The sequence below is a fragment of the Ischnura elegans genome, chromosome 5, assembly GCF_921293095.1.
Source record: "Ischnura elegans chromosome 5, ioIscEleg1.1, whole genome shotgun sequence".
Classification (NCBI taxonomy): domain Eukaryota; kingdom Metazoa; phylum Arthropoda; class Insecta; order Odonata; family Coenagrionidae; genus Ischnura; species Ischnura elegans.
Genome location: NC_060250.1, coordinates 48566557 through 48590701, shown reverse-complemented (window position 1 = coordinate 48590701; position 24145 = coordinate 48566557). Strand labels below are relative to the sequence as shown.

At 42.2% G+C, this 24145-nt stretch overlaps 1 protein-coding gene across 3 annotated transcripts in view; it reads left to right on the top strand.

Annotated features, from left to right (window-relative positions):
* Positions 1-23802, top strand: part of LOC124158852 (RING finger protein nhl-1) — a 62571-nt gene extending 38769 nt beyond the window's left edge. For 2 of the 3 annotated variants that reach the window (XM_046534227.1, XM_046534228.1), the window contains 7 exons: positions 5115-5400; positions 5922-6335; positions 8331-9494; positions 9719-11757; positions 14900-14963; positions 19902-20131; positions 23435-23802. In XM_046534227.1, coding sequence (XP_046390183.1) covers positions 5266-5400; positions 5922-6335; positions 8331-9494; positions 9719-11757; positions 14900-14963; positions 19902-20131; positions 23435-23558 — 4170 coding nt within the window. In that variant the 5' untranslated portion in view covers positions 5115-5265 and the 3' untranslated portion in view covers positions 23559-23802. The remainder of the gene's footprint in view (positions 1-5114; positions 5401-5921; positions 6336-8330; positions 9495-9718; positions 11758-14899; positions 14964-19901; positions 20132-23434) is intronic. The other variant, XM_046534229.1, reaches the window with a different exon arrangement.
* The last annotated feature ends 343 nt before the right edge of the window (positions 23803-24145 follow it).

Sequence of the window (24145 nt, the reverse complement as noted above, 5' to 3'; positions counted from 1 at the left end):
TGCTACATTTACCAATATTCCTTTAAGGTCCATAAGGTTTTCAGTCATTAGATTGCATTACAAAATACGCTTTTGAGCTAATATTTATGCGTACATTCCAAAACCATTTATATGTAATACATTATATATAATTGACCTTTTCATTGACTTATTATAAACAATCAAATTTCCACATCGTAAACAGCATTTCAAGTCAAAGTCCTTATCACTGTGGAAGCAACGACATATAAAGGATAACAATAGAATAATTTAAAACTAGAAGCCGATGGCCTATTCTTCGATAGAACCGATTCTTACAATCATGCACCGTCTCATTTAATTTTCAGAGAATTTCAAAATTTTGGGAACATATATGACCCGAAAGGGTCAGGGGTCGCTCTTCTTAAGTCCAAGTCACTGTATCTAGAGGCATCCCTTTCAGTCAAACCCTTCTCCCTCAAATCATTCTCCACACAGTCGAGTACAGTTTAGTATCGGAAATTTACGAATTTGAAATATATCATATTGATGGACGTATAAAATCGTTTCAGGAATTTTCATACCTTGAAAGTGACACCAAGTGTCGAAACCATGGCCGGTCGTTGAGTGTTTAATTCAAAAGTGTGGAAATTACCATTTGTGTTCTTATCATGGATATAGCAATGTTCCACAAAATCAAGGCTGAAACGTTTTTTCCGCCTTGAAAATCATATCAATGTAATTATAAATACCTAATTATGCCTCACTCTCTCGTGAAATTTGTACTTTGAGAGTAGAACGAAAATTTCAACACTGTCTTCTGAACTTAATAGGGTAGTTTCCTTCATCAAAGAAAACAAAAGGCATTGATGGCGATTCGTTACCCACCATTAGTGTATTCATAATACACAAATTATTTGGTTTTTGAAATACCGGTTTAGACGAATGGCAAGGGTCAAATTTTATCCTCATTTGAAAAAGGCCAGATTGGCGCCCATGCGATTCCACTCCACGTGACGTCACAGGGACCTAGTTTCTACACGAGAGGATAGGAGTTATGCATCGTCAGAGGCTACCAATGCATGCATGAGTCACAGAGCTCAGGGAAACATGTCTTAATAATCACCTATTAAAACTGGCTAAGGTCGGAAAGTTTTCTTCGCTTGATAAGGTATTAATAAACCTTTTTTAAGCCATGCGCTACCAGACAGGAAGGTACTCAGCTACCCGTTAGCATCCTGCGTCCTATCAGCGCTCAGAGCCTCGATCAAGGTCACCTACCAGGCGGGAGGGGGAACCAGAAATGCGTCGTACGGACTTTTTCCCTTCATTCCTACTTACGCGTCGCGTTTTCGCGCGCTTGAAATTTTTCACTTTTCATTTGATCGCGAAAAATAGATATCGTCATTTAAAAATCTAAAAGCGTGAAATACGTACTCCAGGAGTAATAATCTTTCGATTTAGGCAATAAAAAAATAATAGGAAACCACCCTATTGGAACTTATTGTAAAAATTAACAATAACGACTGCTGGTAAAGGGAGAAAGGGGCCTCGTGTGATAGTGGAAATATCATACTTGCAAAAATTGGTCATTATCTCGGTCTTGCACTAAGTTCTTCAATATTAACTGTAAACGAGTATCCCTCTATTGGAATTCATTTGTTTTTTGGCTCTAAGCAACGAGAAAACTTTAAAAAGTATTCCCATATAGCCGTTTCGCACCAATACTTCAAGTGCTCGTATAAAAGCGTATATCATCAATGCAGATCAATGAATGAATAATAATATATGGTTTTATGGGAAGTCTTCATATGCATCATGAGTGATTTGCACCGCGCCCTTCTATAGGTCTACGGTTTTAATGGGTCATTCGTTATGTTGCCATGATGAGATTTTTAATTTATTGTAGATCAACCCCTCTGTACACGATAGCATGCCCGCCAATGTATTATGACTTTTGTAAGATCAAGAATCGTTAGCACTAGACTCACTTAAGTTTTTCCATCTTCAGCTCCTGCTTTTCCCTCGATATACCAACATTCTCACGTTTCATGTCCCTATCGTGATTAAAAAGTATTCATTTGAAAAGTTACACGCTGATTTCATGTGGATTACCAACCGTATTTTCATCTATTGATCACCATATTGAAGGAAAAAAATGGTTCATAGTCAGTACAACTTTAATAAACATTTAGGAAGAAACTAACCAAGCTATTTCAGTTACCACTCTTAACGAAAGCGTGGGTTCAGAATATATTTTCGCGGTAGGAGTATTTTGTGCGATTCAGAACAGATATCTTACAAAGTGACATCTTTCAGAGGACATTATGTTAAAAGCGCACCAATGTTCTGGGTCCGACATAAACGATAAAATAAGTTTAATGTGAGGTTGAGTGATTTAATTTTTCACAAGCACATCCCGATTTTGAAATTACAAAATTAAAAGGCACACGGTAATAGTATCAGATAGATAGGTGGCACTAGTAGCATTAAGCGGCGTTGGGCGGTTGACATGTTAAATATTGCAACTTTTCCTCATTTCAGGGGGAAGTAGGGCCCCCTCAAACCTCCTTTATGCGCGCTCCAGCGTACGTTTTAAGAAAAAGCTCTTCCACGTATATTTTTCAAAGCCCTTCTAGCGTTCAAAAGGCCCTCAAATCATCCCTCCCATCTCAAAGGTCTTCCATATTTCCATTGATCGCCCCAGAGATAACCCTCTGCCATATCATTATAAAGACCCCAGAGCAACTATTTTAGAACCGACAATGGGTCCAAAATGGTCGTCCACTCCATCGCAACAGCTCCCTAGGGACACAACATATACCCACCCATAGAAACTGGCTTCTTCCTCAAAACTTTCAAAAGAAGTAACGGGCGCTATTTTGAAGGCGAGGAAAAAATATTTTTATTAATGGAAGCTTTATTTCTGCTTTAATCTACCTTCTGACTATGTCCATTCTTTATTTAAAGGTTGCCTACACTCTATCTTACGCTAATGCGCGCCATCAAAACGCAAATGAATCGGTGAAATTTTCATCATCAAGATATTCATCCAAACATTTCCGGTATTGAAAGACTAAACTGTCAAAATACCTATGCATCTATTACATAATAAATTTACCTTAGTATTTTCTCGGCGATAAAACATTTTCCGTTTGAGAATTCCACTCTGGAAAAAATAAGTTGCCTTGACTGGGATTCGAACCCGGATCTCCCAAATTAACACCATGTAATCGGCCACTTGAAATAACAAGGTTCCAGGAAATTTTCCAAAAATATCCACAAATCGGCAATAAATGCATAGGGATAATTTTATTTATAATAATTGCAATGGAGTAAATACACTCCAAGGGAATAACAATAAAAACTTATGAATGCAATGGATTGTATCTTCAGCTATATAAATTTCAATTTACAGCCCTAATATTCACTTATTTTCCCGTGCCGACAGCGACGCGAATGGTGACTATCGCAAATCCACTTGAAGGAGTGGACGGTGGCAGAACATGTGTGAAGAATACTCTATTGTAATATTCGTGAAAATAAGTATCATGTGGCATTCTGAGATCTGGGCACGCTAAGGATTCATGCATGTGCACATGGAGTCTGAATATTTAAAAATTTCACGGAAAATTTGAAGATCGTCAGTTTCCTTCACCTCGTTTCACCACCTTCTCCCACGCACGGGTTGGCAATATCGGCGATATCTCGGCGAGAATAAGAAGACGAAGAGGAGAGCTACGAGCGAAAATAGTTTCCAGAGCGGAAGATTAAGTGGGACGGGGCCTCTGACGTCACTTCCACCTTCCACAAAGAGTCCTCCACGAGCAGCTATTCCTTCACGCATCTCAAGAAATAGTGTTCTCTTAATCACTGCGCAGTCATGCCTCTCTTAAAAACTCCACTATTTTGTAGCGGCGGTTTCTCCACTGAATTGAGTTATTAAGTTTTCGATCGAGGAATCGATTTTTAATCGAAATTAAAATCTCGCCTTTTCAAAAAAATCTAAAATTGAACCAAATCATCTACTAATCGAAAAGAAATTGATGGTTCTTTTCAAAAACAGCTTGTACAAAAATATATTTACTACTCCTTCAAAAACCACTTCAAATAAACATTTTAGTCGTAGAATAAATCTATTCACAAACCATGCTTAAACTATTGTAGGTAAAAATGCACGCATATTAAAGTTTTGGAATCACTGCTTGCAACCATTCGGATTCACAAAAATGTTTAAGAAAGATCAATTGATCGAGATCCTTTCTTGATGACCGAGGGGGTGTCTATCCAACTTTACCGGCCTTGGAGAAATGGCTTTCACATGGGGCGAATGACGCTTCACGTGACGCCGCTGAGATCAAACGAAATGGTCAAGATCGAAGTTGAAAAATCGACATTGGATCTTAACTCGAAAATCATACCTCAATCTCGATTTCCTCGACCTTTGAATATCAAAAACTAAATTTTCAATTTAAATATATACATCGATTTTTTCATCACTATATTTACCACACACGGGAGCAATTGAAGCAAGCCAGGTCAACTCTCCCATGCATTTTAAATTTAATAATGCCCAAAATGCGACTTTAAAGAAAATCCATTTTTGAGGTGCGATATGAGATCAAAGTGACTCAGATTCCTAGCTGTAATCTCATCCAAATTATATGAGCTGAGAAAAAAATGTCTTCGTGATTTAAGATGTATTTAATTGCGTGCGATTCTCGAGATCCTTCTGTGGGCGTTTTCAAAAGTACCAATAATTAAGCTACCGTGGCGTCGAGGTTGATTGCTGACGTAGAAAAACGATCACCAATGACAATTTACTAATTATCTCCAGTGGGAGAGATATCCAGTGGTCATCACCTCGCCAATGACTGCGGTACCATGAGTCCTAATGGATAAGCTCTTTCATTTTAACTCGCCGATGACCGCTGCATTTCAGCTCCGCTGGACATAATTAAGTGCCGTTTGAGATCGCTGCCAAGTGAACTCGTCATCCTGTTAACTAGATTACTGGCCATTTTGAAAATACCCTCAAGATGGCCAAGTGCGCAATTTCTTAGATGGGGCATTTCATTGTATATTGTTCATTGTTGCTGTGGTCACACCTGTAGTCGTGAATACACACTAATTGGATACATTTCCATTTTTTGCAGTTTCTACCCTTCGCTCGTCATCCCCTCCCCCTCCCCCTAACCCTCACCCTTTCCTAATACACCCCTTCCACTGCGCTGCTGAGAGCGGCTACTTTGTACCTACGGAAGGTAGAAGTAAGAAGAGCAGTTTGGTTCATTAGCAGCCAGCGCCATGGAGCAATTTGAGCAACTACTCACATGCGCCATCTGCCTCGACAGATACCGCAACCCCAAGCTGTTGCCATGCCAACACTCTTTCTGCATGGAACCCTGCATGGATGGCCTTGTCGACTACGTTCGCAGACAGGTAAGAGAGAGACCTGCTCCAACTCGAACTAATGCTCACGAACCATCAAAGGGCTGCTTTAAAAATGACCTTCTATCGTTGATTAAGATGGAGAAAAAAGTTATGAGATCCGTGTTTTTTTATCAGAGGAATATGAGGCAACGGCATCTACTCATTGAACAGTTTGACGTGTGTCATTGTATCAATTTTCACTATAAAATCAAATAAAGCTCCTTTAATACAGCTCCTCTGTACATCTCTATGAGTCGTTGTTTCGGGCGTGACTTCGTGAAATCGACTTGAGATAATGTAATGCCATAAAACGTTTTATTTCCACGTAAAAAAATGTTCGACCTAGGTTTTAGGTGGCACGTCGAAATAAAGGCCCAGATGAATACGAGCCAGATGAGTACGTATACGTGCCAAACCTAGGTTGTGCAGTACTTAATTTATGTGGAATTATAAGTTCTTTTTGGCATGCCATTATGACACACCTCTAATTTCAGCATGAATAAAATTCCGTTATTCCTCTCGCACCTCAGGTCAAGTGTCCAGAATGCCGCGCGGAGCATCGAATCCCGTACCAGGGCGTGCAGGGCTACCCGACCAACGTGACCCTGCAGCGCTTCCTCGAGCTGCACATCGAGATCACGGGCGAACTGCCGGATCCGACGAGTGGACAGGTGATGGAGAGGTGCAACGTCTGCTCCGAGAAGTCATACTGTTCCCTCTGCGTGCACTGCGAGAAGAAGATCTGCGGAGAGTGCAAGGAGGCCCACATGGAGATACTGAGGCGGGAGATATCGCGAATCAACAACCAGATACGTAGGGCGCTGCACCGGCTGCAGGACGCACTCGCGGCGGTCGATCGCAACGCCATCGGACTGCAGGGGAACTGCGCCGCCGTGGCCGAAGAGGTTGATGAAGTGCACCGAAGACTCACCAAAGCCGTTAAGGTGAGACATCCTCAGATTTTCTCAATAGAGTCTTTTTTTATTCGACCTCTTAACTTACCTAAAAATTCTTTCAGTATTTCGAGTATCGGTCAATATAATGAAAACAATTCTTCCAAGGCATGCTTATGCAACGTACCCGAACGTAATATTTTCCATCAACACGGCTACAATCAAAGAATATATAATAATTATTCTCTTTATTTGAATAAATGCAGGGAAAAACTACTTTCATAAAAAATTCCAAACACGGAGAAAAAAATAAATGTTGTTGTAAATGTTTGTGTTGCTATGATTTTTGTCTTAAAAGTCAGAGCAATAAACGATATATTTGTCAGCAAATGAAAGTTTGTGCTAAAAAGTATAAATAAATAAACATCTAAGGACATGACTTATATTTAAACAGTAGCCTATTAATTAATTAATGACTAATAAACTCTAAATACCATAAACAGTTACTTCACTATTGCTTTGGAATTTGTGATGAGGTACTTAATCCATAATTAGCGACGATGAATAATATGGAATAAAGATGCAATCAATATTATTTCTGAAATAAATAGAATTATAAACTTTCAAATCACTATGATCACTACTGTGAGATCAGCACGAGGATGACAAAAGATGTTTTCATTTTACTGGAGAACTTTGAGATTGTGAAATAATTTCCTAATGTATACACTTTTTCAAAATAAGCATCTAGGCTTTTTGGTAATTACAACAACCAGGGGCGGATCCAGGATTTCTTTCTGGGAGGGGCACAAGCAAGGCCGTATCCAGAATTTTGTTCAGGGGGGGGCACAAGGATACCTTGTTATGCAAAACGAACGAAATGATAATGGGACCGTATTAAAAATGTAGCATATTTTAAAGGGTCTGGGGGGGGGCACGTGCCCCCGTGCCCCCCCTGGATCCGCCTATGACAACAACACTGACTTGCAAATTTTTCGTGGCAGCTATTCTGAACATTAAGAATTCTTAGATAACATTTTTATGCAGATTCGGGATCTGATGTCACTCCAACCACATCTCATTTTTTTAATGTCAATAATTTAGTTTTCGATCATTTCCGTTAATTACTACGACTAAAATATCACTCATGTGAATTAAGTTGTGTTAATGTGAAAACATTGAATACAGAATGTTGAATGAATAATAGTGATTTATGGTCCACGTAAGACATCCTATAGCTTCAGTTGATGATTTCATCATGATCATTGAAATTTTAATCGGGAAGTTTCGACGGTTGAATCCTCCCTTGATTTTAATCGAATTTTTACGTTTTTACAACAATCAACCTTCCACGGACCTTAGTATAGGAACTGTAAAACCGATTTCGCCGCATGGCAACATCATCATGTATTGATTTTTTTTCTTCGTTTTCCCAGTTACCGAGCTTATGATTGTTAAAATATTAATGAAGATTTTTTTTAACTGAAAAGAAAATTTACATTCAGCATAAAAATTGAGCAAAAAAATCAATTTAACAATAGATGAAAAATATAAATCATCCAATGGAGAAGGTTATGTTGGCAAACTAGATTATAATTTTGATTTAATTTTAATTTTATTTAAATGAATGGTATTTTGGAATTTTGGTACTCAGAATACAGTTAAAATAGCCGATGGTGAAGTTGCTCGTTACAGAAATAAATAACTGGTATATGTCTGGTATTACTGGCGGTACAAGTGATTTCTCTTTATTGCTGAAAAAGCGGCAGCCTAAACAGATTCCGTGAATGCATTTTTTTGTTGCCATATTATATCTATGTAATATTGGAATTCACGAAAATAAGCTTTGTTGAATTGTAATGCTCACAAATTAATGCCTAACATCATGGATTCTCCTCTGTGAAAAGTAGAAGTCTCGTGGAGAACCCTTCCTTAGCATTTAATTTCAAAATGACATGAAAAAGATATTTCTAGACAACGAACTAACATCAAGGAGTATAATTTCTAATTTCTTGTCATTTGCTTTCTCCACATGGCGTCATCCAGGATCGCACCGATTTTCTGCGCGCCGAACTTGAACGCTACTTGACGACCGAGCAGCGCAATCTGGCAACACTGCGCGACCACCTTGAGCTCGAAGTCGCCAACATCCAGAGCAATTGCGACCTTGCCGACAAGCACATGGGAGACGACGGAGTGGACTGGGACGACGCGGAGCTGGTCGACGCCAAAGAGATCTTCCTGCGCACCGTTGAGTTCATCCGCAACTTCGACTACGAGCCTGGCGATTATGCCCGCCGAGTTCGCTTCGTCATGGCCATGGACCCGAACCAGCTCGTCCTGCAAGTCGGTTCCTATGGCGAGCTTTCCATCCACATGCCCACACCCTTCTCGGGAGTGAGCGGCACCACGCAGGGAGGCACGGCGCCTTCGGGCCTGCTACAGGCGCCGGCGCCATCCGGACCCGGCCTCATGCGCAGCAAGAGCGACCACCGCTTGGCTTTCCGTCAGGAAGAGCGCTGGAAGGATGAGGAGGACGAAAAGCCGTCGGGCCGCAGGCTGTCACCGCTCGCGGGCCGCAAGTTTGGAGAACGCTACGGTGCCAACAGGGACCGCTACGAAACTCCACGTTACGGGCGGAGCGGAGGAGGCGGCGGTAGCGGTGGAGGATGTGGAGGAGACTACGGCGACATGGAGTACGGCGATGAGGGCGGCGGTGGAGGGCGTCGGTCGCGGTTCCGGTCGCGGTTCGCCCGCCACCAGGATAACAACGACTCGGACGGAGAGCACGCGGGGAGCGGGCGTGCGGTGCGGTTCTCGGAAGCGGAACGGCGCGAGAGGGAACGGGAGCGGGTGTTCGACACGGAGGACGCAACCAAGGGACCGCTGAGCGGCATCACTCGACTGAGCGACTCGCCGCGCGTCATGAAGCGACTGCAGGAGAGCGAACTGAAGGAGAAGAGGAAAGGAAGGGAGCCACCGCCACAGCCGAAAGCACCAGCGCCAACTCCGTTCGGGCAGGCCAAAAAGGCGCAGCGACAGATGAGCGAGGAGGACGAGATCTCGAGAATCAAGAAGCAGAACAAGGCGGCACCTGGAGAGGCGCCTAAGGCGGCACCCGGAGTGAGGCGGTCGGTGCCAGAGGAGCCGGCGCCAGTAGAGACGCCACCCCCGGCAGCGGCGCCAGGGCGGAGATCCCCAGCGAGCGAGGTGTGTTCCGAAGTCCCCACCCCTCGGGAGGGCGCCAGTCCCGAGGGTGACTGATATTAAACAGTGATATTCATCCCTTGCACGCTTGCCTATCCCTCATGTCTAATGTCTAGTAGTTGCAAAGAAAGAAAGCTATCGCAAGAGTTGCCTTTTTTTATCATGTACCTGTAATGAATGCTTCCCAAGCGAGTAGCCAGCTTTTCCCTCAAGCAATCGTGTTGCAGGTGGCTTCCAGCAGCGAGGAGTCGGACGAGGAGACTGTCCCGTCGATGCAGAACCGCAAACCGGAAGGCCCTAAAACCACATCTGCTACATCCAGGCGATCCTCCGCATCATCTGACCATGCTGCACCCACTCCCGCAGCCGACGCAACGCGGACGCAGCCGCCACGCGCCGGAAGCTCCGACAGCAGCGCATCCGAGTCATCGGCGTCGTCCACCGCGGCAAAGTCATCAACGCCAGCCACGGACGAGGCCAGCAAACGAAAGGGCAGCGTGGGCAGCGGGTCAGCGAGCAGGGCGGCCGAGACCAGGACCAGAGGGCCCGAGAAGAAGGAGACCGGGGGTCGATTCCAGAGCAGGTTCCTACCGAGGGCGTCGACGCCAGCGGCGACCGTTGAGCCGACGCCAACCCCTGCGACGACCAAGGAAGAGTCGGAGAGCAGTTCGGAGTCGGAGGAGAGCGACTCAGACGAGGAGTCTGAGGAAGAATCAAAGACGACCAAGGCGAAGGAGGAGGAGACTGCTGCCATGGAGAAGAGCGACATTGGCCCTTTGCTGGCCAGGAGTGCAAACGCCAGGGAATCCCCAAATGCAGCCACCACAACAAGCAGCAGCAGTGCCTACGGGAAGCCCAAGACAGGGACCAACAGCACTACTAGTAGCAGCCCTTATGCCAGCAGGTATGGCAATAGGGATGACAGTAGCACGACCAGCAAGTACTTATCAGGCAGAACGCGGGAAGAGGAGACGCCGGCCTCTCGCTACGGCTCCAGCGGCTACACCAGTCGATTCCTCAACAAGAGCAAGAGCTCCGCGGCACTCTCCCCAGAGGAGGACGAAGGCGGGCGATATGAGGACAAGTACCCGAGCGGACGGTCGCGCCTCGCCGCAATCAAGGATCGCAGATCCCGCCTCGCCCGCAGCAAGAGCTCGCATAACTTCGGCGCAGACGAGGACGAGGACGACGGCAGGACCACGGCATCCTCTACGTCGGCCGTCACCCCGTCCTCTTACCTGTCCCGCTACGGCAGCGGGGCGGGCAGCGGCGGTGGCTCGGATCTGTCGCGCAGCCGCTCCACGCACGCACTCAAGTCGCGCGAGAATTCGCCGGAGCGCAGCGTCAGCGGCGCGGCGACATCGTCGGGCGGCGGTGAGAAGGACGGCGCCGCGCTCAGCTCGTGGGCGCGGTACCTCAAGAATAAGTATGGCAGCCGAGCCAAGGACAAGGACGCGTCGCTGGGCGCGTCTTCGGGAACGGCGGCTTCCTCGGCGGCGAGGCGCCTCTCCCTCGGCCTGCCACTCCGCAACTCCAGCATCGAAAGCTCAGATGACGACCAAAAAAACACGCCTACCTCCCCCACTTCCCCTACAGCAGCCGGTTTCGGAAATATCCCTAGGAACCAGTACTTGCAGAAGCGAAGGCAGCTGTTTAAGATCGGAAGCCGGGGGAGCGAGCCCGGATGTTTTACGTGGCCTCGCGGCATCGCCGTGGGGCCCGACAACTCGATCGTGGTCGCAGATTCGAGCAACCACCGAGTTCAAGTTTTCGATGCCAATGGCATCTTCGTCAAGGAGTTTGGCGGCTACGGCAGCGCGGAGGGCGAATTCGACTGCCTGGCCGGAGTGGCCGTCAACAGGATCGGCCAGTTCATCATCGCGGATCGCTACAACCACCGCATCCAGGTGCTGGACCCGTCGGGTCGGTTCCTGAGGGCCTTCGGGTCGCAGGGCGCCGCGGACGGACGCTTCAATTACCCGTGGGGCGTGACCACGGACGCGCTCGGCTTCATCTACGTGTGCGACAAAGAGAACCACCGCGTTCAAGTGTTCCAGTCGGACGGAACGTTCGTGGGCAAGTTCGGCAGTATGGGCAACCGCCCGGGTCAACTGGAGCACCCGCACTACGTGGCCGTGAGCAGCACGAATCGCGTGATCGTGTCCGACTCGAACAACCACCGCGTGCAGATCTTCGACGTCAACGGACGCGTGCTGACGACGTTCGGCAGCGAAGGGTCCGAGGAAGGACAGTTCAAGTTCCCCAGGTGAGTTATCCTCATGACACGAACCAAACACATAATCATTGCCATCTGGAATGTCTGAAGACAGAGAATCCAAATGAAAATACCAGATGTAAGGAAAGATATCGCTGAAACCGATGTTTCGATTACCTTAGGCCATCTTAAACGGGGAGGCAAATAAGTGTTTACATACCGTTAGCTAGGCTAATAGTGTCTCTTAGAATTTAGTGGCCTTTAGCCCAGATCTTAGCGAGTTTCAACATTTTCTTTTCCACGTTCCGAAGTCAATTGAAAAATCTGTTTCTGAGATATTTATCCTTCCAACTGTATTTATAATTTGTATTTTCTGTCTTATCAACTAAGCTCATTAGTAGCTCATTTAATAATTCAATTGCTATCTTGGTTTAAGTGGAGGGAAAAGATAGAATAATTGTAATCGGTTTTTTTGCGAATACCCGCGTACTTATCTACACACAAAACATCAAACGAGGACATGGCTCGGACGCGCTCCTACGAGTCAAATGTCCGACAATGAAGAGTTTCAGACGCATTGTTGTGGCCAATCAGGTTGCGCATTTTTCGCGTACACAATGATTGAATATGTTAAAAACAAAGAACAATTTTCCACTTATTTTACTTTTGCATTGTAGGTTAGATATTTCCATATCATCAATAATATTTTGGGGCAATTCTAGTTTGGAATATTTGAAAAAAGTTCATTTGCAATATCCAAGTAATAATCTACGAAAATGGGATGGGAAAATATTAAGGAGATACGTAATTTATGTAATTTTTTGTGAAAATTTTAAGGCCCTATAAGTACCGAAATATTATATATTTTCAGGAACTGCTACTTTAGTGTTTACATATAGATGAATATAAACACGCCCACAAACATTGTGATCAAAATATGAGGTTCTAAGGGTCAACCGTTAGTTGAACATACACATATAAGATATTTAGTATACTGAAGGCTTCGTTGGACAGCGGACTGTTCTAAATATTGTTTATATTTTGGTTACAGCAAGTTTTTGACAGGTTTCCAATTTCTTTTGAACTTAAAAACAAATGAGAGAAAAAATCTCATTTTCGATTAAGGTCAGTGCATTGGCATACGTATTTTCAAAATTGCATCAAATTATACATCTCCGGAAACCTGGGATAGCAAAATAACAAACACCACCTACATTTTCTGACGAATAATGAGGAACATTTAAGACTATATTATACTTCGCGGGTATTCATCGAAAAACTTATTCAAATCATTTCCCTCCAGACTTGTAGTACACACCATCGAAACCAATTCAATTAACTTTCACATTTTAAATTTAAACTATGAATCACTTTATCGTAATATGGCTTTCCATGTACTATATATTTTGCCATTTTAGCATTAAAATGCAGCATTTTTTCCTAAAAGTAGCTATCCTCTGTATAAACAACTTTCTTTTGCAACAATAGTAAAATATTTAGATAGTTGCTCTATGATTTAATTTGCAGAGGGGTGCAAAAGTTAAAGTCTAACAAGATTTTAATAAACAGTGAATGTATTTTTCTACTGAGGTAACAAGCATTGCATTAGTAGAACGTAACCCAATAAAAAATATCAGGAGTCCACCATCTAATACTTCGGAACACCATATGAAATCCTAGTGGTGCATTGGAATTGATTTCTTTTCAGATGCATGATAACGTACTTATTCGCAGCAATATCTTAACAATCATCAATCACAAGCATAAATTCATCATATAGTTCGTAGCTGTCGTTTCCTCGAAGCCAAGTGAGCATTTCATCATCATTCATATCATTCACAATCAATATTCTGCCTCAATCAGTATCATTCTTTAGAGAGATTAAAACTTTCTTAGAGAACATAATGTATAGCATAATAACAATTTGCACGAACTCACTCACCAAGAGCATGAAATGGAATAAAAAGACGTGATTTTAGTGAATTCACGATACTGTTTCATCAACGAATAACTGTAATACAAAATATTTCGGATTCAGATAGCAATTTCCATATTTTAGAAATAACTATGTGAATAAAAACTGTTCATGGTACTTAATCAATTACTAACGAAATGATTTTCTATCGTAGAAACCATTCACGTCAGTATCGCAAGAGAAATTATCGCAGAACGCGGCATGTAAATCGCTCTTCAACCGCTTTTACCAGCAACATGAAGGCCTCGCGGATACTATTTCCAAATGGCCTGTGTGTTCGTAGGTTACGCACAAGAACGCCGCCAAGGGCAACACTAGGCAGGAAAAGAGCGTCGCAACAATACTTCTAGCTTCTTTTGTCGATAAAAGGAGTCAGGCATAGGGCTAAATGGTGCTGTAGAAATTATGCATTGGAAGTATTCCGGTTGGCACGACATGATCCGATTTCGCATGATCCGGATTCCTCCCTGACGGCTGGGTTACTCGGGTGCCCGTGAAGTAAGTGCAGTCTGAGCGAGCCTTGGGTCTCGAGAGAGTATTTGTAAAATATCAACGTGGAAACCGAGACAAGTTTGATTCAGGTTAAAGTCTTGAGAAATGTTACGGAATACGGCTCTTAAGGCCTGTTACACGGTATATTAGCTTGTAAAAGTTAATGTCTAGATGCATGAACGCGAGAATAAACACCAAAATGCAACGTGTAGCCGCCCACCTTGCGCGAATGAAGGAACCGAAAAGAAAGACTGTTCTGATTTGATTCATGCATTCGTTCAAGTCCACCAAAATCGTTCATGGAATCGGGCATTAACTCGTAATGTATCGTGTAAACAGGCCTTCAGGCTCGAAAATGATAGGGCGAATTTTGGAGTCCACGACTCAAAAATGACTAGGTGTATCGAAACATAAAACAGAAGAAAACAGCAGTGCATGATGGAGCACTTCCAAAAGATCCGCTATTGTACCTCAACTTATATCCACTGTGGCAGTTCGCCGTGTTAGAGGGTAGCGGTCGCTGAAGACGGAGATATCCGTCGAAGGGAAAGCGCTGTCGTTAGCCGCCGTCACGCGCCTTAGGCTTCTGCCAGAAACTGAGTTAGGTTTAGGCCGATATCTCGGCAACGAAAGCGATCAAATCAAGTTGAACAGGTACTTAACCCAGTTGGCGATGAGAGACCGTGTTTTGCGTCCGCTTGAAGTGGCCGTGCTCTGTTCTTACAGCAGACGACCAAGAACGAGGACTGAGGCCTTGTCGATGATGATGAGTCACTTGGACCAAGCAGAGGTAAGGAAGGCCGTGTGACCCCCGCCTCTGACCTCAGACCCACGCTGCCAAATGTTGTTTCCCCTTTGCTGCCAACCCCTGCATTCAAACTTGCGAAATGTCGACCTCTGGAAGTTGGTGCTATTGCGTGAAGCCGGGGTATTTTGATCGCGAAAATTACGACGAAGGAATTTCCAGTCGACCACTAACTGTGTTTTCACCCTCCCCTCGCCGGTACGCTTCTGAACTTTCCCACACCCGCTATGTTAAACCTTTTCCGCCTTATTTTCACCTCGGCAATGATCGGAAGCAGTGGCGCCGACTCCATGGGGCCTGAGGGGGCCCGAGCCCCCTCAAAAATTCGTTATGGGTGTGAGGGAAAAATGTGTCAGGCTTGTCTATTTTCCCTTGAGTGTCCTGATATCGAGATTCAAGTTATCAGGGTGCTAATTGTGATCATATGACTCCCCTAAAATGCTTAAAAAACTTAAAACTCACTACTAATAAAATTTCCCGGGGCAAGATCACCGGTTTGGGCCCCCCCAATATTTTTTGTAAGTCGGCACCCCTGATCGGAAGCCACGTGGCAGCATACAAGGCATTGAACGCGTACGGATTTCGACCGGAAAATGCGTCTTTTTTTTTTTAAGAAAATTCTACTTTTCATCGACGAAACGAATGCCACATTTCTAATATAATTACTAATTCTAGCAGGTGTTATTGTTAAATGATCGTGTCATTGATAAACAACTGAATTTTACTGCAATATTTACGTACTAACATTAGAACACAGAAGTGAACTACTGGAATAGTCTTTCACATTTATCTGAGTCTAGACAACTTGCAAACTCTCCCGCAAAAAATTATTTGACAGTGTTATTAATATTAAATACATTGTCGACATTCACTGTCGATAAATGATGTGGTTTTCATATATTACAGCCCAGACGTCTTTGTCTATGAGCAAAGTAGCACTCAGCACCTTATTTGTGAACTTTTCAATTATCACGGTAAAAAAAATATTGCCTAGTAATGATGCACACTTTTATTGAAACATATCAACAAAGGTTTCGATGAATAACCGACATTTTCATGGTTTTTAATACCAGCAATACACTGGTAGATGCCTATACACATGTCTAATTGGATTGGGGGAAAGAAACTTCCGCGGCAGGGAGAAAGGATGGTGAAGGATCTGCATATGACTCAAACCAAGCTGACCAGGCACCAATAAGTTAAAATAAAACAGGAATAAAATAATGGTACATCGCAAACAAGATCAGAATACAGTTGTGCGGAGATATGTTGGGTCAACCACAACTTAAACTTATTACTAAAAAATGGTAACATTCAGTGGCGGTGAAAAATTCTTTAAAAGGGCATGAACATTTGATAAAAATTAATTGATTGGGCAAGAACAATTTCAAACGTTACCACGATATACAATTTTTCTCCATTATTTTCTCGATGAAGAATTGACGTCTTAATATTAATGCAAAGACCACTTTCGAGCAGATATTTTTGCGAAATTGGAAGCGCAATCTCTTTTTTCGCTCGCTCTCAATATTAACAAAAAATAATGACAAGGAAAAAAGAGAAAAACATGCAATAAGTTGTGGTAGCGAATGTTATCGCGGGGTGCCCAAATACTGCTAGGAAATATTGCCATCTAATGGAATGATATCAATGCAAAAAAGTGCACCTACAATAATTTAAGTGATAAAATCGACACCGAGGGAAGGTTGTACACGTTTTCGGGTGATCTAATTCCCAAATTTAATAGCCGCAATCATTAAGATGTTCACCTGTCCCGGCACTTTAAGTTGGCGATAAAACGTGGAGACTATAGCCAAAAAGGCATTCAAAACTTTGCATTGTGAAATGAGAAATATGAGTCAAGGATTATAGATAGGATGTTGACACGCTGACTAAACGATCCAAAGGACCAATGCTTTTTGCCCTCATACACGCTTGTGTGCAACGACCATAGATTAGTGAGTTGATCCTGGTTTAGCATGAAGGTTTTATCATGCACTAACTCACCGCTACATTTTCACCTGCATCTCTAAAAGGAACCTGCCAATATCGTGAAGCCATCTTAAAGTTCTTCCTCCCAAACCGTGCTACCATCTCATTCCCGAACCCACTCTTAATTTACAAATTCCGCTTTGAATTTCGTTTTATTGCTTCTCACCCTTAGGAATGTCATTGGATGTTACCTAATTATTCCCGGTAGTCACATTTATGCATAAATGTCTACAGTGCACAATCTTTCGAAGAATTCAAGGACACCAATGTTCAAAGCAACATAATTTACTCAAGACACTTTCCCGATGCCCTTTTTTGTAATAAAAATCACAGCATTAATGGTCCAATACACAGTTATTCATTTGAGAACAATGGAATTACCACATAACTTCAACAATAGAATCGAATGTCGCGAATTATTTAACAATTTATGTCACAAGGCACACGGAAACGTTGTATTGGCAACCTTCGCAGCCGGATTTTCATCGGGCTTTAGCTCAAATATTGCGTCTGATGTTTCAGCGGACACAGAGAACTAAACCTGCTACATGCCTTTGACATATTTAATTTTTAATGCAATGAGCCAAAAATAATAATTTTTGAATCGATTAGCTGATTATGTTGTGTGTATTGGTGTACTTCGTAAGGCCGCCGATGGAAGAGGAATCGTTGAGATTATCGTCTGCTGCACCGCTACAATCCGTATGCTAGTGGGGAGCACTTACCTCAAAATTTAAAAAATAAGGGTACGCTCGCGCTGGTCGCTATGCACCACGCACGGGAGCAGCCGAAGCCAGGCTGCTCGTGCCTGCAAACATGACTGGCTCACGTGTATTCCTATACGTAAAATGTGCAATATTGGAATGTGAGGACAGTGCTTTTAGAGCTGCAAAAATTGTATTTAGGATCCGAGCTGAGAAATTAAATTTTAAAGTTATATGATTCCCCTTCTATTTTAAAGGAGATAAATCATCTAGATCTTTCTCAAGATGGCCAGGATCGCAATGTTTTGGCTTCACGTGGGGTGAGGGTTTCAGCATTCCATTGTTTATGAGTTCATTAGCGGAGTGAAACATTATAGCAATTCTTTAAATCTTCATCATTCTTAAAAAAATTGACTAATGTGGCTCTAATGAAGACAACATTGCTGATTATAATGGACGGATAAGGAAACCTTTAGAATATTTAAATACATAACGAACACATATGTTCATCCGCTTTGAGCCCATTTCTTATATAAATCGTTCCAAATTACAGAATATTCACCCTCCATCGCCGCTCATGCAAAGTACACCTATGCACATCATCTAAGTAAAAAATACTGAAGTGATGGGGAAACTTTTTTTATATTTTTCACCATCTGCATTCAAAATTAGATGAGTGACAGGCATAAAAGACGATCATCACGCTGTTTTCGCTTAAATATAAGTCCAGTAATATTTGAGGCGCATTAAGCCTGATTGAATTCCGAGAGCGGAAGATTCCCTTCCCGCTCTGACGTGATTTGTTGACATAATTCCCGAAATACGATCGGGAAATTGAATCCGAAAGTCACATGGTGAGGCTGCTGGATTTCATCGCATAGCTTCACCACCTCAATTCGTCCTTGTAATCCAGAGTCGCGAATTAATGACTAGTCAATGGAATATTTAAAATGGTAATTTTATACAGGTAACAACCGCACGAAGAGGACAAGTCGCACAAAGTCAAGCCAGAATCTTGTTGAGCTGAATGGTCCGGTGATGTCTGGCGCCGCCAAGGCCTTTTGATGACTATCTTTCCTCCAAACAAATCCGAGTTTTACTATTTTCTTCCATGCACGATGTTTCATTTTTATTCCTCTTGTCTAAGGTGCCTTTCAACCGTCTCATTGCCACAGAAAATTGTTGTTATTTTCTTTATTTATTCTATGAGTAAAGTTACAATATCTACTGGGTATTCACCTATTTTTTATTTTGTACTTGTAAACTGTAAACTCACAAATCGTATTTTTTCCATGCTCTAATTATTACTTGCATTCGCTGAAATGAACTTGGGCAATGAAAATGTGGGCTGCATATATCGTCATCATGCCTTTGGGAATAAATATGGAACATCCACAGCCTTTTGAAATTACATGAAGCATTCCTTCGCTAATTCTTACTATATTTTAGAGTAAGTACGATGGAAATGAGGCGACACCGAAAGTTGCTCAAATACAATGATTCTATTCAAAGATACAAATCAAGAGTACATTAATGGAATTAATTTAGTTTTGTCCTTTTTCGCCTTAAACATAGGCGTAGTGCAGCATGGGCTTTCGATAGACTTAGTTTTTGATCGTTAGGCCTCGCACATGGCGCGGCAAGCCCCTTATTTCACTTCTGACGTAACAAAAATCAACCAGCTCCAAAATCGTTATGCTTAGCATGAAAATTTCAGTTATATTTATGAAGTAAATTTATACTTTCACATTAAGTTACTTACAATAAGTAACAACCTCATATCAGCCAATCCACTCGAATCCAAAGTTCTAGATTACATATCTACGGCAGAAACACTGAAAAGGCGAATTATCTACAAACCAATCACTCGTAGAATAAATGGCCGCCCTGTACAATGCTCATAAATTGATTATTAATTTCTAAGTTAGTTTTAGTGAATTTTAGTTCAATATTTCCCGATAATCCAAAAATTGTATAGCATTAATTCATTCATACGCCTAAGAAAACTAATTCCGCCAACTAATATACTAAGGATTTCTCATGCTATACAAGAAAACTGACTCACTTTTATGATATGCCAAAACGGTTCGTTTGAAAAAAGAGATGGCAATAGCGATTTGTGACGTCACAACTTCACCAGTCCACTCAGATTCATCAGTCATGTGATGCCTTCCGACACAGCGGCGGTGACTAATTATTCCTCTCTCTTCCTGCCTGTTGAGAACAGAGGCGTTGCCGTGGACGACCAGGGCTACATCTTCGTCGGGGACTCTGGCAACAACCGCATCCAGATCTTCCACCCGGATGGGGCCTTCCTGAGGGCCTTCGGCTGTTGGGGCTCTGGGGACGGGGAGTTCAAGGGCCTCGAAGGAGTCGCAGTCATGGCCAACGGGAACATCCTTGTCTGCGACCGCGAGAACCATCGCGTCCAAGTCTTCTAATGCGCCCGTCACTCAGGTACGCTCCAATGCCATTCGACTCCTGGTATTCTAATATGCCCGCCACTCATATCCGCTCAAAGCCTTCTAATGGGCCCACCACTCACGTACGCCCTAATACCATTAGATTCTGAGTCTTCTAATGCCAGTGTTACGGCAAGCGGATCTGGGAGGGCACGCGAGTAATCGAGCGAATATATTTTTACCACATTAACCTTTACACTTAATCGAGAAAAACTTTTCCTCCCTAGGCATAGCAAATCACTCAGCATTAATAATGAAAATAGTAGTCAGATGAACATGGACTTTTCAAGTGTCAATATCGTAATGAAGCCGTTCGTTCCAAATGCCAGAGTAAAACACTAAACTAATAAAGGAAACAAATGCAGCATCAATGGGATATGGAGGAAGAGAAGCATATTCATACATCGAAGGAGAATTTCAACGAGAACGCCAGCAAATATAATTGGACTATCTGCACTTTGTTGTTAGCTCCACTGAGGCTAACAATGACTGGTATGCTAACTCGGGTCCTTCAGCACGTATGACTTTACCCAAGGATTGGATAAACTCCTACGTGAAAGAAAGATGCAATAAGGAAATTGCGATTGCGAACAATGATAACGACTTTATTGCAAAAGTCGAAGTTCATTCTTATTATATATCTTAAGAATAGTGACACAGCGAGCGTAACTTATTCACCGCTAACTCATTGATTCATCCCAAAAGTTAGTTTGAATAGGTGAGGGCAGAGTTCATCCCAGACTAAGCCACTAAGCGTGTAAATTTCAGAATTCCAGTACTTCCCGAGTCCACCTAGCACTTAGAAGATTTTATTTGATGGTAACCAAAGACTTCACACGGTATTTAAACCCAGGACCCTTAGGTCAGCGGCCAAGCGCTCTGGAGCGGCAGAACAACACAACGCAATAGTTGTAGAAACACCAATGCAGAAGGACGCTGATATAACTGAAAGAGGGGCACAGATGAGAGGCAGCCAATACTGCAGTTTCCCAAACAAAATAGATCTCCCACCAAAGTAGTTACATTTGTTACTCCAGAAAAGTAGTTTAACAAAGGAATGAAGTTTTAAAGAAAAACAGAGAGAAAATTATAAAAACTTAAAAATTTAAAGTCAAGTAATATGAGAAAAATCTGATATGCTAATTCCAGTGGAAGAAGAAAGCACAGTATCAAATTTTTATGGTCAATGTGCAATCCCTCCGGAAAACAATCCAATTTCTCACGAAAAATAACGGAAATCTCCAAAAGTTATTTCTAACGAGAGTGAAGACAAACATTCAGTGTAATCTTCTGCTGAAGATGGAAACGAGGGATGCAGGGAGAGGGGGCAGAAGAGGAAGCCAATGCAGAATAAAAATACAGCTACAACTACAGTCAACAAAAAATATGGGAAATGATGCTGATAAAAAAATAATAAAAGGAAAATCAATAAACAAAAGCGGTAGGACGGTCACGAAACAAGTTTTGAAATTATGTTGTGTGAAAGGGAAGATACTATTTATAAATAAGTAATCACAATAAAAGAGTGAAACACAGCGATTCAGGGGCGGTCTGGCCAGGTCGGCTGGTCGGCAATCGCCGAGGGCCCCGAGCTTAGGGGGCCCCACACAACGCTCGCGTCTATCGTGAAGCATATATGAAAGGTGTAATAAAAAGAATATTCAGATTATTTTAAGCGATTTTTTTTCAATTATACAATTATATGTTTTCATTAATTGCTTTATTTACAACATACTCAGTGTAAAAATATTATTTAAAAAATAACTAAAGTACAGTCGTCAGAGGAGAAAGCTTTTTTGAATGGGTTATTAGAAAAGTTGTAGAGAGGATTTTTGATTTCAGTGCAGTTTCAAGGCGCAAATTCACTAAATAGATTATAGATCCATCATACATACATAAATTTTATAAACTGAAATTCTCACTTTTCATAATTTTATTTTAAGAAATTGCTATTTTTTCATTAACTTTTATCTAGTTTTTAATAGCCTGAATAGTATCTAAATCCATTTCCGGGCATGTAATTTCCTAAAATTTTCCGGGGGAGGACCCTCGAATCCCCTGGTAAGGAGGGTCCCATCATGAGCCCTAGCCGAGGGCCCCCAATCATCCCAGACCGCCCCTGCAGCAATTGATGAGGAATTGAAATCATTAAAGAAAAAGCAATACATACACCGAAGTAAATAGGCCAGGTGATGCAGATGTGATTGACTGTAAATGGGCCTTTCGATTGAAAAAAACTGAAGATGACTATGTATAATATGAAGCACACCTGACGTGGAAGAGGCTTTCAGCTAAAGAAGGCTTTAAAACTAGACTAATCAGAGGTTCCGGTTGCCAAACTAGCTACACTGACCATTGTTCTACCTGCGGAAAGTCTCGTTGGGATGATAACATATCAACTGGGTGTTTGTAATGCCTTCTTGTACGCTGAGATTCAAGATTATATCTTCACTGAAATACGAGCTGCAATTGGAAAAGTGGGAAATAAAAGCTCAATAGTGCCGTTCAAGTATTATTACAACACAAAAAAATTTGAAGCACTTATTTAACGCAAATAAAATTTTCGTAGCTGTTTTAAAAACTGACCGTCTCAGTCATATCTCTGTACCCAAGCGTTTTTGCTTCTTTGTTAAACTTGTGTCACCGCTATTATTTCCCTTTATTTATGATTTTTACTATAAAAAACACTTTAAAAATTAATCAATCGACAATCGCCTATAGTATATTTACATAAATGTGGAAAATTTAATACCAATCAATTTTTTTTCTTGATTTCTTGATTGTACAAAAAGCAGAATTAATGCATTCTGAGCTGTTTACATGCGGCTTCATACTGACAATGAGTGAATTTCAATCGGCAGTGTTGAAAAAAATGAGTTAATTGCAATACTTTCATGTAAAATTTTCCTGGGGACCTAACGAGTAATTATTTTTAAATTAATATCACATAATAACATAAAACCATAATCATTACGCTTATAACGGCGACAGTAAATGGCGCCATCAGCAACTACAATATAGTTGCCGAGGAGTATTTGCTTGTTTCTCTTTTTAACCATGATCAATATTGAGATTGTAATGGTCGTTTAAAAAAGGCTCAAATGAAAAATTGTGATAGACCGGGAGATTTATTCCTGGAACCATCCCTCGTATATTCCAGTTTTTATTTACATGTGTACCCTTTTGTGCTAACGTGTAAGGAAATCCTTTAGCACACACAAGGGTTAATGGAGAGTCTTGTGTAACCATGGCAACATAAACTAATTCTCCATGTTTTCCTCTTTGTTGTCCGAAGCAGCCTGCCACTGATTACCGTCCACGCCGAAGAGAAGCAACCAAAATGGATGAGGCGAGCGGTGAGGCGCGGCCGGCAGATGGCGCCGCGCGTCGTCAACAGGGCGCGGTGTCTCTACACCCCGTAGCCACGCACCGCTCGAGAGATGGCATTTATAATCCGTGGGTTCGTTGGTTTGACTCGAGGTCAAATGCGATCCAACCCACCGACTGCTATCGGAATTCAAAGGGCTGTGTCGATCCTTTTGTGAGATGCATGAAGCAGATGCTATTGTGTACGTTCAAACAAACTGTGAACTAATTGATGAAGATAACAAAAGTGTTCTGTCTCTTTTGTAACGATTTTTAATTCATTAAAAATATTATTTCATATTTTTTCGTGTTCAGTGGGTGAAAGTTTTGACTCCATCGTGGTTTTCGTTATGATGCGCCCTGTCCAGGAAAAATTCCCATCCAAATGGATCAGCACGATCTTCGTCTTGCAAATTACTACTTTGCTTGATACTAATTTGCAAGACGCGTAATTAGGGGTGTGGCGGGGGGTGTTAGGACATCGGTCGTTTTTAAAAGACTGAAGAAGTGCACGATGAAGGCTACTGCCTAAATAACCACAAGTATGCATAATTTTTAGAAATGGAATAATTTTGAATACTTCTGAATAATTTTGAATATTAGTTTCTATTCATGATCCATCGGGGGTTGAAGAAAACTGCCC